Consider the following 16,352-nt stretch of genomic DNA (forward strand, 5'->3'; position numbering starts at 1 on the left):
TGATGTTGTGGTAGGCAATTTCAACCATTTCGTGGGGGATTGCCTGGTGTACGAAAAAAAAAAAAGAATATTCGAATCTCAAAATTGAAAAATCGCATGCAAACCCATAAACGAATATAAATATACAGGAGGAGATGTTCAGAGTTTAAAGGACGTTTCCATGTTTTGCATATCTGATTATAGGCCTGCATGAAATAAGAAGACATACAGCTTTGTGCAAACTTGTTCAAGTAATGGATACATGTTAAGGATCTGTTCTGAGACGCCCTTTGAGCACACTGCGCACAGAATTATGGGATGTCTGCGATTGTGGCTGTAATTTCCTGTGAAATGTGTAATTACGCTTTCGCAGAACTTGTCGAGGCGGTTACCTGTTGAGAGTAGGAGGGAGATAAATATATAAGAGTATTCGTTCATGCTGAAAGCAAGCGAGGGATGAAAAGAAAGATAGATTGATGGATAGATAGAGAGAAAGAATGGGTGTTTCGTTTCCTTCGGTGATTTTTTTTTTAGCTAATGTCTTGTATTTCTAGTCTGTTATCTCTTGTCTTATGACATTCATCAAAGAAGATTGGACATCCATATGTATGTGAGAAGAAAAGATTGAATTGTTGGACCATTAAGTACTTACGTATCAATGTTCTTTTTTTATTATTATTATTTCTAGAGTTCTGTAGAGAACTACTAATAACTGGTTTAATCTAATTTTGTTCCCCAATGAAATTTTAGGAAAAACATCTAAAATTAAATGGATCCTTACAAGAAATCTCCATTACACATGAACTACAAAAGAGCATCCTTTTTCATTTATTTATTTTATTAATTCAAAGCTGATTTTCTCACTCTGTATGAGAAAAAAGAATGAGACCCACTATGTGTTTGTGAACAAAAGACTCAATTCTTGGATCATTACATACTTTCAATGGTATAAATGTTCTTTTTAAACAGATTTTTTTTTTTTCAAAGGCACTTCTGTTCAGCTGAATTTTTCTCATATGGGCACTTCAGCTTGAATTTTCTGTCAAAGCATGAATTATGGTTCAAACTGGCATTATTAAATGCACAAAAATGGACTCCTATTGAACGTTAGCAAATCCCTTCAGAAATCATTCGGCATTGTGCTATGCTTTTAAAGTAAATTTTGCTGTCGTTATATTTCATTGGTTTCACAAGACTGACTTTAATCGTCATATTTAAAAACCAACGACCATCCAAATTAGCTTCTTAACTGCAGGTTCATTTAAAGTCCAATAGATGGCAGAATACACCAACACGTTATAATCTACCCCAAAATCTGTCAAAATCTACATTAAGTGGATAGTTCACCTCAAAATCATTATGTTAAGGTTTCTCACCTGTTCGTCTTTAGGTCCGTCTCTTTATTTTGATATGATAGTACAAATTCAGTAGAATGTATTTTAATGACAATGAATGATGTTGTCACATCCACAAAACTAACATAAAAGCAGTCCTTATAGCTATATGCCAAGTTTTCAAAAAGTAATACAATATGTTTGTGTGAGGAACAGACCTATTTACGTAATATTCGCTGATAAAAGGCATATTCCACTCAAGTGGGCGGTTGACCGTTGTACTTCAAACCGTACTGGTGAGCTGAACTCGAAAACCGGATTAATTCACTTTTAAAGATTGATTCACTGCAGAGATTCGACTTAAATTAATCTTTCATTCACGAATCAGCCACTATTGTAATGTAAGATTAGGAACGGTTCACGACAAGACATTGTTAAAACGTTTAGTTTTGGCGCCCAAAACATTTGGTAAGATCAGTTAGTCAGGTTATTTGTATCAAGTGCTAAACTAATTTAACAAATTAAACACACACACACGACGACGATTTACTAAGTTAGGGACCCTGCAAGAGCGTTGTGTGTTCTTGTTTTTCGCTTTTCAATCAGGTAGGTAAAATCGCCACGCTCCCCGAGCGTCTCGACGCTCTTTGTGTTAAGTGTGATCAGACAGCGAAACGAAACACACCGACCGTTGTCAGGTGCCTGGAACCACACCGACGCAGATCACAGTGCAACCACCAGGTTTTCAACAGCCTTTAACATTCGTATCACCACCTTCGATCTTTAATCAGGTTAGTGTTTGTTTGGTTTACCTACTAAAAACATACGAAATGAAAGCAGGGCGCGTTTGGTGCGTTGCAGTCCACTGCGGAACACGCGCACATGTGTTATACGTCTCTATTTGGGTTATTTATACACTAAAATCAATCGACCACTAACGCATTAGGCGTTTAATCCTTGATTTAATTATCAGTTTACATATAAGGCTTACAGCAACATAATGTGGCTCTTCTGTCTTAAAGTGATGGTGCAGTCGTACTTTGATGTAAACCCGGGTAGCGTTACTGATTGTACTCGAAGGTAGGCTACTTTCAAGAATACCATGGTGCTACGAATGTGTTTAAAAAGGTTAGTACATGATATTATGTCCAAACCATGTTACATATCAGTGCTTTTAAGATCAGGCTATTCCATTAGAAAGCCATAGTAAATGTATAAAAACAGGTTGTACTTTTTTTGTACACAAACACCTACCACATGGTTTTTTACTTGTTACTGTTGTATTTTTAACTCGTGTAAATACCATGGTAATTGGTATTTACACGAGTTAAATACCAAGGTAATTGTATTTCCATTTAACTCTGTAATTATCACATGATAATTATTTAGTTCTATGGAAAGCAAGTATGTTAAAATGTCATGACATTAGTGTGATACTATCACTTTACCATAGTAAAACCACAGAAACGTTACTTCTTTAAAAATTTATTACAGAGAAACCTGAGGCTAAATGGTGGTAGGATCCACCTTATGTGGTTCAAACCTACAACCTTTGGATTGCTGGTCTAGGCCTTTAACCATTAAACTAAATTAGAATTTGCAATATTAGTGTAGTTATTTAAAATGGTTTAATTTTGGAGTAGTGTGGTGTAGTGGTTAAAGAGCTGAGGTGATTAAGAGAAGATTTCGGGGGTTGAGTTCCAAAAGTGCCAGTTGATGAAGCCTTTAGATCACATTTCATAGTGTAATCCATTAAAGAGGTTTTTAAGTTGTCATATTGTCAGTTTTGAAGAATAACTGGCTCTTCTGCATCATATATCACTGTCTATGGGTTTCGCAGATCACTGCATAATTTAATAATGTGTGCAATGTTTTATAAGTGTAATATTGATGCGTTTAGTCTTCTGGCCCGTCACAGAAAGTCCGACAGCAATCTGGTTCAAGTCGGTATACGTTTGTTCGCTTCAAAGTCGCAGTTCAACTTTCATTGTTCGTGCATACTGTCAATATTTTGTTATCATTGTTTGGATACAAAGTGAATTTTTTTTCTGTGACAGTTTCAGTTGATGGCTATTCATTATATACCATGTCATTCACAGTAGCATGAAATTTAATATGCGACAGTTTAATGCCTGTGGTTAAAGCCCCATTCACACCGTGATAGAGCGACATAATCCCATTCATTTTCAATGGAGAGCTGGCGACTTCCGGCGACACGGGTAACAGTGACCATTGGCGAAGGAAGGTGGGCGTGTCAAGCGATAAAAGTTCAGAATTCTTCAAATTTATGCAAATAAGCTGCAAATTTTCGCAGAGAGCACATGATTCATCTGCTGTAGTGGAGTGTTACGGGGTAACTAGTCGACCATTAGTGGGAACGCCTAGAAGGTCATAGGTGGTGTGAACAGTGCTTAAGAGTTTGTTCAGATCCGTAGCCTTAAGGCTTGTTCACACTGGGCCGAGAATATTTCACGCGATTATCGGCGATGTTTAACGCCTTGTGACTAAACAAAGGGCGCCAATGTTAGTTTGCACACTGACACACAAAACGTGAGACTTAAAAGCGTGATTATTTTTTTTTAAACCCCTTGGCCTTGTTTTTTTTAGTTTGACGTGCCGCGTTTAAAAATTGGCCAACCAATGAGATTTGCGATTTTGTTTACGTGCCTGAAGCTGCTGAAGTTACAGCTAAAGAGACTTGGTGGCGCTCAAGCACAAAAACGGTCTTGGCGAGTACACTTGATAACTAAAAACTAAGAGAAAAGTAAAGTAAACCAAGAAGATGCATCGAGGCGTGATGAATGTAGAGCTGCTGGTCTCATTGGTGTCTGAACACAAAGTGCTTTATGGCAAAAGCAACAGCAACTACAAAAATCTCGATAAGAGGCAGTTGTTATGGAGAGGAATTACCGATAAAATAGGACTCGATGTGTATCGGGGTATTTCTGAACACAAAAGACGTCTAGAAAAACATTGATGATAAGCACGTGTGATAATCATCCCGGTGTATATGAGGCTTTAATTGCTAGTCACAGTTTGTCTCAGAACTCCCTGATGTCAAAACTGAACTGACATCACAGGATGGCGAAACACTGATAACCGGCACAACGTCCATGTTGTAACATGCTCAGAAATTTCCTGTGTATTTTAAAGCGTTTTATTGCCACACACATCTTTATAACTTCCTGTTCCTGGTCTCTTGTGTGATAGTCTGGACATAGACCATAAGTTCAGTGTAAATCAAGAGTCTAATCTGTGGTATCAATGAATAGCCGTTGACCTTGACCATTCGTTTCAAGTCGATTGCCCCCGCTTCGACTAAACTGGCTACTTTTCCACCTTGTTTACTGTAAACGTTCTTTATGTTCGAACCTCTTGAACTTGTATAAAAGAAGCTTTATGTGAGTTGATTTGTGGAATGGGTGTGGGTAGCATTGGTTAGGTGAAAAGAAGCTGTGGGTGTGAATTATATAAATAGTGACTCTTTCCCAGGTAACAGAAGATAGTCTGTTTCACCAGTTTACTCCTGGTTTCACAGACAAGGCTTAAGCCTAGTCCCTGACTAAAATGTAAGTCTGAGCTGTTTCAACTGAAAGAAACTTGCACTGATTGTTTTGTCTCAAGAGGCACATCAGTAATGTTTTTTCCTATGGCACGTTTATAAAATTACTTTAAAATCCTAATTAAACTATGGCCTAATCCTGGCTTAAACTAAGCCCTGTCTGTGAAACTGGGCTTTGATGTGTTTTAAGTGAGCAAATTACATTCAATAAGAAGTAATTATTAATTTCATGAGTTTTACCTGGTTTTTAACGGCAACTTGTTTTGGTGGATTTCACTGTGGGCATTGACATGAGAATTTTATTTTGATGTCTAGATTAAGTTGAGCTGACATTTTATTGATGTTGTCTTGTAAACCTGAGCAACAGCAAAACATTTGCACAGGAAAACCCCACTTAATTTTTTTTCTTTTTCAGAACCTGTTTTCAGAAAAATGGCTTTGGTAGAGTTAAAGAGGATAGTTTAGCCAAAAATGGAGATTTACCCACTGGCCATCCAGTATTTAGAGGAGTTTGTTTCTTCATCGGCACAGATTTGGAGAAATTTAGCATTATATCACTTGCACACCAATGGATCTTCTGCGAATGGGTGCCATCAGAATGAGACATCCTCTATTCATAATACTGATTTCTCCAGTGAAAAAGGTGTCTAGTCTGAATCAGGAGAGAAATATGCACTGTTTGGAAGGGGGAAAAAAGGAGATCTAAACAAAAATGTCGGTGGACTTTGATAGGGGATGGAGTTTTTCACTGCGGGAAGCGTTATTATGAATTATGAATACATATTTTGGCCAGAAGTGATGGTTTAAAGTTAAAACGCCTTAATGGTGGTTTTGTTTCTAACAAACATGCAGCTTTTTTGGATTGCTTGTAGATTATTGTAATTTTTTATTAGCTGTTTAGATGCTCAATCTGATGGCACCCATTCACTGCAGAGGATCCAATGGTGAGGAAATGAAGTAATGTTAAATTTTTTCAAATCTGTTCCAATGGACAAACAAGCTCATCTACATCTTGGATGGCCTGGAGATGAATACATTTTACGCCAATTTTCATTTTTGGGTGAACTATTCCCCGAGGACTTGCCTTGCCGAAGAATGCATTTCTGTGGCAGTTACATTTGAAACATGGAAGCGGTATCTTAAAAAACGCCTGAAGATGACAATTTTAATTATGTAATGACTTCCGAACCTATTTTTAGGACACTAACGTTCACACATTCAGAATATTGCTCTGACAGCAGGCCTCAGTGGGGATAAGGAAAAGGCCCTTTTCGAACTGGAGTAAAGCCTCGCACACTGGGATCAACCCTTGTGTTTTTTGGCTGTCAAATATCAGTTGCAGTATTCCGGCTGGAGCTCCTTTAAAAACATCCTGGTTGCATAACGGCCCTGTTCTGAAATTCGACGTTTTTCAAGAACGTTGTACATGCCCTGGGGCCGTATTACACAAACATCTAAAATTCTAAAATCCGACATGATCTGATTAGAAACCAATGCCCTTTCATAATTTAGTGAACTTCAACTTAAAGCAAGTTCAAGGAAATTTGATTTTCATTTGTGTATTTTCTAGGAGGGACACTTTGATTTTTGGACAGAAATCTGTGTAGTACAGGATAATATTATCAATATTGATAATTTGTTTCCCAATTAAGACTGTAAATGTTACATTTTCTCTCAACTGTTCTAGAATGAATGATTTTTATTATGTTTTAGCATGTCATATTTTCCTTGAGTGGATAGACATTCGATTTTTGCACATTTTACATGTCATTTGCAGGTCTTTGCGAGATATTGTTGATTTCTTTGACGGCGTTTCCTGAATCAGAGACTGGATCAACTTGCTTTTTGACCCTTCAGGAACATTTATTTGCATGAGAAGCCCGAAGTAATACGGATAGGAAAAAAACATTGCCATAAAAACAAATAAATTTGCAAGCTACAAAAACAAGACAGTCGAATTTTTGACTTTTGGTAGCGTTATGTTCATTTAAGTACTGTACTTTAATACTTGTGTATTGTGGTTATATAACAATCCTGTCTCAACAAATTCAGAGCAGTAAAATGTCATTATACGCATCTAAGTGTGATGTTTATGTACAAATACAGTGTAATTAGATGTCACACTGTGCATACGCCGCCTACTTACACCGATGCTATCAGGAATAAGTATTATAGCAATGTTTATTCAGTAAACATGTAAGATAACGTGTTTGGAAGTGGTGAAATTAATATTTGCATTCGGAAACCGTACCTCCATTGTGTACTTCCCAGCAGTCGTCGACAAATTAGTTAATTTTTAAAAACTATTTATTATTAATTGTATCATAGAATTTAAAGTTAAATAATAATGTGGTATCCACGGTTTCTTTTGATGTTTAAGTACAAACTAGGATTCTAAGTATCGTTGACAAAACTACTTTAACAGATAATATTGAGATATTAATATTGTGATCAAATTAAGAAGACTGGAAGAGATGTACATCATTTTATTAAAGAATCTCATCAAGATGTAGGCCGAGTTTTAATCGTAACACCTGTCATATGCAAATTTGATCAGGCCTAATACATTAAATAGAACATTTTCTTCAGTTTGCTTGCTAGACACATTGATTTAATTGATAGCCTTAAGAAGAATAAACTTAAAATTTGCTATTTGTTTGCCATTATGTGGTGTCAATCAGTTAGCCCGATAGTTATGATATAATTCGACTAATCAAAGGAGCTTGTGGCAAAAAAGATGGTGTCAATTTTGGATACGTCCACGTGTGCATTACTGCGCAGCATAGATACGTTTCCTTGAAAATCATAATGCAAATTCAGTCATGCGATTTTAAGCCCTCATAGCCTTTCGCTTGATAAAAGATAACACTGCTTAGTTTAGAATAGCACTAGATGTTTGCGTATCTCAAGGTAGTGTGTACAAATGTCAAAAGTTCTCACAATATCATCATCTCCTCTCAAGAGATCCTCCGCTCTCAGAAAGAACATTTACAGTCTGTAATTAGGCATGATACATTATAATAGTTACAAATACATTGCTTAGAGAAATTGGTAATCTGATTGTAATTATACTTTTTTTGTGGTATAAATAATAATAATAATAGAGTTTAGTCACTGATACTTTAAAAGACCTAAGCCTGGACTACTAGTCATTTATCAAATTAAGTAGTTTTGTTCATATCTATTAGTAATTAAGTTACCTTTTAGCAAGACTTTATACAATTTACTCTGGTTTGTAGTACTGCTTGAAACGATTTAGAAATTGTTGATAATGGAACAGGCCATCCAGGATGTAGATGAGTTTGTTTCTTCATCAGATTTGGAGAAATGTAGCATTGCATCACTTGCTCACCAATGGATCCTCTGCAGTGAATGGGTGCCGTCATAATGAGAGTCCAAACAGCTGATTAAAAACATCACAATAATCCACAGGTAATCCACATCACTCCAGTCCATCAGTTAAGGTCTTGGCAAATGAAAAGCTGCATGTTTGTAAGAAACCAACCCATCAATAAGACATTTTTAACTTCAGATCGAGTCCTCGATCCATAATATTGATTAATTCTCCAGTGAAAAAAAATAAAGTCTGAATCTGGAGAGAAATTTGCACAGATCAAGTACCGTTTACAAGCAAAAACAGCTCTAAACAAACATATTGGTGAATATTTTTTTCACCAGAGGAAGAGTTTATGTGGATTATGGGCTCATATTGTGGCAGGAAGTGACGTTTCAAGTTAAAATGCCTTGATGGATTTGTTTCTTTCAACCAAACAGTTGAACAAAACGTTAATTGATGGACTTGAGTGGTGAGGGTTGATGTTTTTATCAGCTATCTGGACTCTCTTTCTGATGGCACCCATTCACTACAGAGGATCCATTGGTGAACAAGTGATGGAATGCTACATTTCTCTCCATTTTCAGAAGAAGTGAGTTCATCTACGCCAGGGATGGTCTGAGGGTGGGTAAATTGTCATATTTGGGTGAACTGTTCCTTTACACTGACTGAAAGGTATTTTATTACTCTATTATGTTAAACCACACTAGTAAATCTTTTTTAAAAGTGGCTCAAAGATTAACTGTTACACCCAGTCTTAAAACTGACACAATACAGATACAAGGATCTAACTTTCAGCAGTAAATGATGTAATGCATCACATTTCTGGGCCACCGGTCATAGTTATTATTAAACGTGAGATGAATGATTTGAGTATGCCGTATTTGCATGTCCTGGGGGTTGTTAAAATACAAGTATCAGGTTTTCCGTAACAAGTGTTGTTAACCTAATGGAAAATTAGCACTTGACCTAGTTTCTTTGTGGTTATGTGGCATCTTTTGCTTGCTGGTTTACCGGTTTGTACTTCAAGTGCGGATTTTTCGATTTTCAGTTTGTGTGATTCATATCGAAGTGTTTAATAATTGTAGCTAGGATTAATTAATATTTTGTACAAAACGGGGAGAGAGAGTGTGGGAGTTTAAGTGTTTAAGTTTGGCAAAGCAAATCAGTTGTTGTCTGAGAAGGATTCCTTACCAGCATTGAACTTCAGAGTCTGTTTTTTGTGTATTATCGCATTAAGATCAAAAACATCCCTTCGATCTCTTTTCCTTTTGCATTTCCTTAGACGTTTATGACCGCTTGTGAATAATTGACTTTTGAATTCATCTGCCTGAAGTGGGAAATATGTGTTGGCAAAGTGTTGAATCGTGAACAATGCCTGGATGAGGGAGTTTCAAAGCATCCTGCTTCTGTAGAACCTGAGCAAACTTGGTCAGACAATGTCAATGACATTCGTACTTCATTTCTATATATATCAATTTTGCACGCATTTGGATTGTTAGAGGAAAGCATTGTTTGTCAGAATGTGAATATGCAAAGCAAATAGTTAAAAAAATGGATTGGCTGTGAGTATCTACTTTATACATGTTAAATATATAAACAATACAACATTTGTTCTAGTTATTATCCCATATTTTAAACCCATTTAGGCTGTAAATGTTATCCTTTTACTGTTACTGAGGGGTGTTTGTCACAGTGGTTTAATAGGGTTGTGTAAGAACTGCTTCACACCTCTGCCTACAACAGTAAATATCAAAGGTCATATATAATAGGTCAGAAAGGGCATTGAAGAGTTTCTCAAACTGGTTATTCTGGGATTATAGGGTCATCAAGGGTTCAACCACATCAGAAACGTCAACAGTTATTGTGTGTCCTTTGTGCCCATATTATGTAGCATCCCTTTCTGCTGACTGTATTTAAATCTGTGCCCAATGCAAACAAGTATAGTGTTTCCCACAGGTTTAAATTATGCAGTGGTAGCTTTTATTACCCACAGCACAAAAATGGTCTAATACATGTGACAAATAACAAATAATGTATGATTTTTAACAATATGTTTCATTTAAGCCTATTAAAATTCATTTTTTTTATTATATAGGCTACTATTATATTTCATGACATACTCATGTTTTGCATTTATTATGCATTGTAAATTATGCAAAATTCCAGCATTTAAATGGTAAGTTTGCTTTTCATCTAGTGTCTCTCTCAGTAAATGGGTGACATCTATGGGTCAATATCACTGTAGGGTGCCTTTTGGTGTCCTTTACATAAATAACTCATTTGCCATGATAACATAACAATGAAAAGGTGTGTTGTATTAGGCTAAGTTTTTATATTCTCAACCAAAGCATAGCTCTGCTCTTTAGAGTCATTTTCTAGATTTTTGGAAAGTGGCCACTTCTGGACCTTGTCTGAGTTTTCTAGACTCTTTTGAGTGGTTGCTGCTTGCTAAGCCCCTTTCACACTGTCATTCCGGCAAATACACGCGTAAAGTGTTCCGTCAATTTTTCCCTGGTCGCTAGATTTTTCACTCTCACACTGCCAGTGATTACCCGGGATATCTGCGTGCTTTCACACACAACCCGTAAAGGTCCCGTAACGACACATGACATCAGGGCGTGACGTGTAATGTACGAGTTGAGAAAACTTTAGGCACGTTATACTTTCACCGAAGCAAGCAAACGATCTCGGCGTCAGCGCGGAAAGTGAGGAACTAACTGATCTCTGCTTCATTAAAGTTTGCACATATTTTTTTCTTGCGAACGTTGATCTTCCTTCAAAACAACCGGTAAAAGAGTCGCACGATAACACGCGTCATCAATTCAACACGGCATTAGATCTAACTTCTGTTCACACAGCACTCGTCCCGGGTTGAACCCGGCAATGTTACTAGGTCCCCGACACGGGGGTCAATGCCAGAATCAATCCCAGGACGTGTTTGCTTTCACACAGAAGGCGACCTGGCAATGTTCCGAAAATATGTCGGGTCCGATGTGCTTTGTGAAAGAGTCATCTTACTGCGCCATTTCTAGGGTCTTTTGAATCTTAACTAGGACATTTTTTTGGGGTAATTTTCAGGGTCTTCTGTGCAGATGTTAGAGCACGTGAGTGGTTTCTAGGGCTTCTGGGCCATTTGCATGGTTGCCAACCAGGATTTCTTGGGTATTTTGGGTGGTTACTTGTTGGTTACTAGGTTTCTGGCTTATATTTTGCTAGGGTCAAGTGGGTGGTTGTTAGGGTCATCTTGCAATTTCTGGATAGTTGCTTACAGGACCAAATTTCTTTACTCTCTGCCAATTAAAAAACGTTACTGCAAAAATATCGCCTAAAAATATTGTCTTAATGTCTTTTTTGTCAATTAATTGTATAAGACTTTTTTAATTTTTTTTTTTAATTTTGACTCTTCCTGTTCTTTCCAGTGTCTTCATTGTGATGGCGCATCTGGTGGGTGTGTCTCTGGTGTGACTGATAGCGTGCGCTAAAGGAATGGACTACAGTGAGGAAAAGAACGAGTAGAGACCACACCCCCAAACATCATGACGCTCAACCCATCCTGAATCGCACACACGTCACACAATCACACAAACGAACTTCCTCGCCATGGGCTCTGTGTACCTGTGGAAGTTGTCCTCCCAAAAGCTGGGATTCTTCTTGGTGAGTTTCGGCTTCATTTGGGGGATGATGCTGCTTCATTTCACCATCCAGCAGAGAGCGACGCACGAAAGCAGCGCTCAACTACGTACGCAAATATTGGACCTCAGTAAGCGATATATCAAAGCCCTTGCGGAGGAGAACCAGAGTGTGATGGATGGACCCTACGTAGGCACCATGACTGCATACGGTGAGTCCTTGTGTACCAAAATGTTCTGTTTGGGGTGTGAGTTATGGTTAGGATGGTAGGTTTATGGCTGGATTAATTCAGGGTTCAACATATGTTCAGTTTGATGGGATTTATTGCTCCTGAATTCTTGATTTGTCTTTCATAATGTTGAATCTGCATTGATGCCTGCAATCCTAACATCACAATATTTACAAAACAGCTGAAAATCATGCATTCTTTTTATATATATATATATATATAAAGCCCATATTCTTTGTGGATATTATAATACAGTCCCAGTCAAAAGTTTGAACGTTTTCCCATTCGTGTGTCCAAACATTTGACTGGTACTTTATGTAGAAAGTATAAATTTAACTTTCACGGATTTGCGCTCGTTTGTCTTCACACACAGACGAAACTTACTGGAGAAATGTGACATAATATACCTCTGTAAAAAAATACAATATAAAGTCACATCTCGTGCAATTTAATGCCCTTTGAATTTCATGTGAAGTCCACTTCGCAGGGCACTTATGGTCAAATAAGACAATGAATGCTGCTGCCTGAACAAGAAACCGTCTTACTGAAGTGAAAGTGATCTCATTCGAAAGAGGGCCATACACTCGAATTGCGTTCAAAAGGGTTCCTCAAACTGATTACGAAGATATGGCCGTTCAAAGTTTCAATGGTTTTCCATAGACTTAAGTTTTAAAGCGTTTCATCCAGGTCCCCAGTTGCAAACAATGGAGCATGTCCTTCTGAAAAAACGAAGTAATTACACCATTTCAAGCATTTTATCTGCATTATATGTTCTGTAAAAAAAACTTATGTATCGACGGCATATCAGCGCATATTCAATTCCTGCAATCATAATGCCGCAATATTTCAATATTCGCAAAATGTCTAATAAATTGTTTCTTGGTGTTTAAATGTAAATTTCGACTACAAACTTTCCGAGTTTACACCTCATCATTTGTCTGGTTTTATGACATTTGTTTATTTTATTCCCCCTTAAATTGAAATGTTTAAGATCAAATAAAACAAATTGGCAAACAATGTTAAAGCTACGTTGATTCCTGCAATCTCAGCATCACAATGTTCGCCAAATGACAAACAAATCGTTATGTGCCGATTGCCAACAAAACACATAAACACACTATCGACTGTTCATGTAACATTGGGTTTGGGAAGCTAAAAAAGGGCATCTTTCCCTTGCATCCAAAAAAACACTTCTTTGAAGACATTCTTCTCGAGCAAGTCCAGTGAAGGGCTTCCAATGATGTTTCAATGTGAATTTCAACCACGTAATTTCATAGTTGACATCATTTGCATATAATGTTGATCTGTTTTGATTGCTGCAATTGCAACATTGCTGAATGATGAAAAATCATCAGTTCTTGATGCTTCAGTGTCAATTTTGATTACATGGTTTTGTACTTGACATTGTATGTCGCTCTGCGTACATCATAAGGTCGCAACCAAAATGGAACAAATTTTCTAGTTCACTTGCAGTAGAAGTCCCGAATGTTTTCTCCTCGAATGCAGCTCCATAAACAACCTGCAACCTTTGAATTCTTTTAAAGATGGTGTGAGGAATAGAGAGCCGTACTGTGAAGAAAAGCCGCAGTAACCCAAAAAACTGGAGATGGAACACTGCAGTTGTGCAATTTGCATCCAGCAGTCAGTTTGAAGTCGGTTTTTCCTATCAGCTGCATTAATCGACATGACCGCTGATCTGCTGCAGCACTAAATCTTGTATCTCACCTCCTCTGGCTTTGTCTTTCCTGGCACGGTTATCTTCCACTGCATGTTTGAACTTATATTTAGCTCTCTTGAAAGCCTGAGGCTGCAGCTGAGAAGCAGTGCCATGCAGAAATCGCATTTGTGGTCAGCTGCAAATCATAACATGCAATGTTTGAAGAGACCTCATCATCATCATCGCTCTTAAACAGAAGAAACCCACGACACTGTCTCTTTTAGCTTTTCTCTCAGCACACAGCCGTCGATAACTTATTCATGCCTCTAATAGAGCTTCTCCGTTCGGCAAGAGGTCTCATTATGATCACGGATGACTATCGATCCAGAAGCAAAGACACACAACATACAGCTTCTTGCAAACAATATGCCCATCGTTTCCACCATTAAACTGCTGCTTTTATGGGTAAAATTGCAATTTGTTGATGTGTTTATCAAGTTCAAGAAGATTCCAGAGGCGTATGGTGCAATTAAGCCCTTGTGCCTTTTGGGTTTCTTGTAGTACAGGGGTAGGCAAATTCTGTCCTAGAGAGCCGCAGTCCTGCAGAGTTCAGGACCGAGACTCTCTAGGACCAAACTTGCCTACCCCTGTGGTAGGAGAATTGAGCCCAGTGAAATATTAATGCTAATTAAAGGATGCTTTTAGAGGAAACTCAACCGCTACGAGGAAGTACTTTGTTTCCTCAAGGAAGGGAGCTTTGGGTGGTGTTGGAGAGGGTGCGAAGATTAATGTATGATCTCAAGATTCCTTTATTATTATTATTATTATTATTATTATTATTATTATTATTATTATCATATAAGAGTTTGAGTTAGCCTTAAAAGTAATAAGTGTTCCTGTAGTTCAGTTAGTAGAGCATTGCATTATCAAACGCAAGGTTGTGGGTTCGATTCCCCGGGAACACATGATGGGTAAAAATTAGCCTGAATGCACTGGAAGTCGCTTTGGATAAGCGTCTGCTAAATGCATAAATGTAATTTTAATTTAATAATTTAATGACTCTGTTAAACAGTCTTGTGGTCCAACAAGTATTGTTTGTTCTCAACATTTGTTTTTGCAAAACATGTATAAAATAAAATGTTAATAAAATAAATCAAAGTTGGCCTATACGTTAAACAGAAATATATAAATGCAAATAATACAGTAACTAAAAAATGTCAAAATGAGGAGATATTTCTATTATTGTAGGCTTGTTTTATGTAAAGTTGGTCTGTAAAACAGTCATTTCATAAGACCGATTTTTTTTTCAGTTTTCTAAATTAAATGTTGCTTTTAAAATGCATTTTAATTGTTATTTCTGTTGTAAAGTTTACAAATTTAGCCATATCATTAAAGTAATTTTTTTTTAAGTGATCGTGATTTTGTTTGCGTTTGTAAGTATAAACGTAATCGTGAAACAAAATATCTAAATGCAAACAATAAATAAAAGAGATAAAAAATGTATTGCATTTGTATTTTATTTTACATATTATATTCCCTTAAAATACGTTTGATTATATTAAGCTAGTCTTTAAAATAATAGTTATTTAATAACACTGTTAAACTATCTTTAGTAAAGCTCAAAATGAATATCTAAATTTGCTTCACTTCTAAAATAAATTTTTAGTCTTATTTAATGTATTTAGACACCGTAATCTTTTAGGATTAGTAATTGCAATGTCACTTGGTGGATAAAATGGGTGAGTAAAGTAAAATCTGGTTTCCGCATATTTAAGTTCATATGTAATTAATTTGCTTTTGTCTTAGTTATAAAATTGATATTGGTTTGGCTGCATTCGCACTAGACTTGCAGTCTCAGTTTTCATTGCGGTCTCAACCTGATCTGTTCCTGTTTGACCTGTTAAATTCAATCAGTGTGCCATCTGTAATGGAATCTGCTTTCTCTTGAAACAAAGGAACAAAAATGTACCCGCTCTTCCTGTAATATTTTGCATCTGTACTTTCCTTCGTATCCAACTATCGTATTCTGATCTGCTTCTGCTTTTCCTGTAAACCATAAGCGTGTTTTTGTTTATAATGTGGATCTGTATCTCGCTCTAATCTAATCTTGGGCAGTATGTTGTCTTCTGTCTAGATCGCGCCTCACTAGGGCTGAGCGATATTATCATATATCGACGATGTCTCAGAAGTATTGCGATGTGGATTCCAGCAGACGATTATCGACATTATCTGGGGAAAAAAATGACAATATAAACCTAGTGAGTTGCAAAAAATATTTTACATAGCCCCACAGTCACCATACAGTCTTTTTGCATGCAAGAATGAAATAATTTAGTTTTAGGGTCATGCATGCTAAATAAATATCAAATACATTATAGCTTGATTACAAGTTTAAAAAGAATGCTGCAATTGTTATGATTAAGGAAATTAAGCTTACCATAATTAAATGTCTACACAGGAGATAATGCCAAAAAGTTTGAAATTTTATGAAAGACATTAATATGACATCATGCATTTATCATTCTTCAAAATAACCACCAGAAAGTACAGCTTCACCATGATGAACTTAAAATTGGGTTATACTGTATTATTTTGCATGGTGGAGGTGGGGCTTAGGCAGACAA

General features: G+C 36.8%; 1 protein-coding gene across 2 annotated transcripts in view; it reads left to right on the forward strand.

Annotated features, from left to right (window-relative positions):
- Positions 1 to 1,867: 1,867 nt before the first annotated feature.
- Positions 1,868 to 16,352, forward strand: part of mgat5 (alpha-1,6-mannosylglycoprotein 6-beta-N-acetylglucosaminyltransferase) — a 55,427-nt gene continuing 40,942 nt past the window's right edge. Inside the window, exons 1-3 of one of the 2 annotated variants that reach the window (XM_026235689.1) lie at positions 1,868 to 2,104; positions 2,336 to 2,393; positions 11,632 to 12,053. In XM_026235689.1, the coding sequence (XP_026091474.1) occupies positions 11,813 to 12,053 (241 nt within the window). In that variant the 5' untranslated portion in view covers positions 1,868 to 2,104; positions 2,336 to 2,393; positions 11,632 to 11,812. The remainder of the gene's footprint in view (positions 2,105 to 2,335; positions 2,394 to 11,631; positions 12,054 to 16,352) is intronic. The other variant, XM_026235688.1, reaches the window with a different exon arrangement.

Source organism: Carassius auratus, chromosome 47 (assembly GCF_003368295.1).
Source record: "Carassius auratus strain Wakin chromosome 47, ASM336829v1, whole genome shotgun sequence".
In the NCBI taxonomy this organism is placed as follows: Eukaryota; Metazoa; Chordata; class Actinopteri; order Cypriniformes; family Cyprinidae; genus Carassius; species Carassius auratus.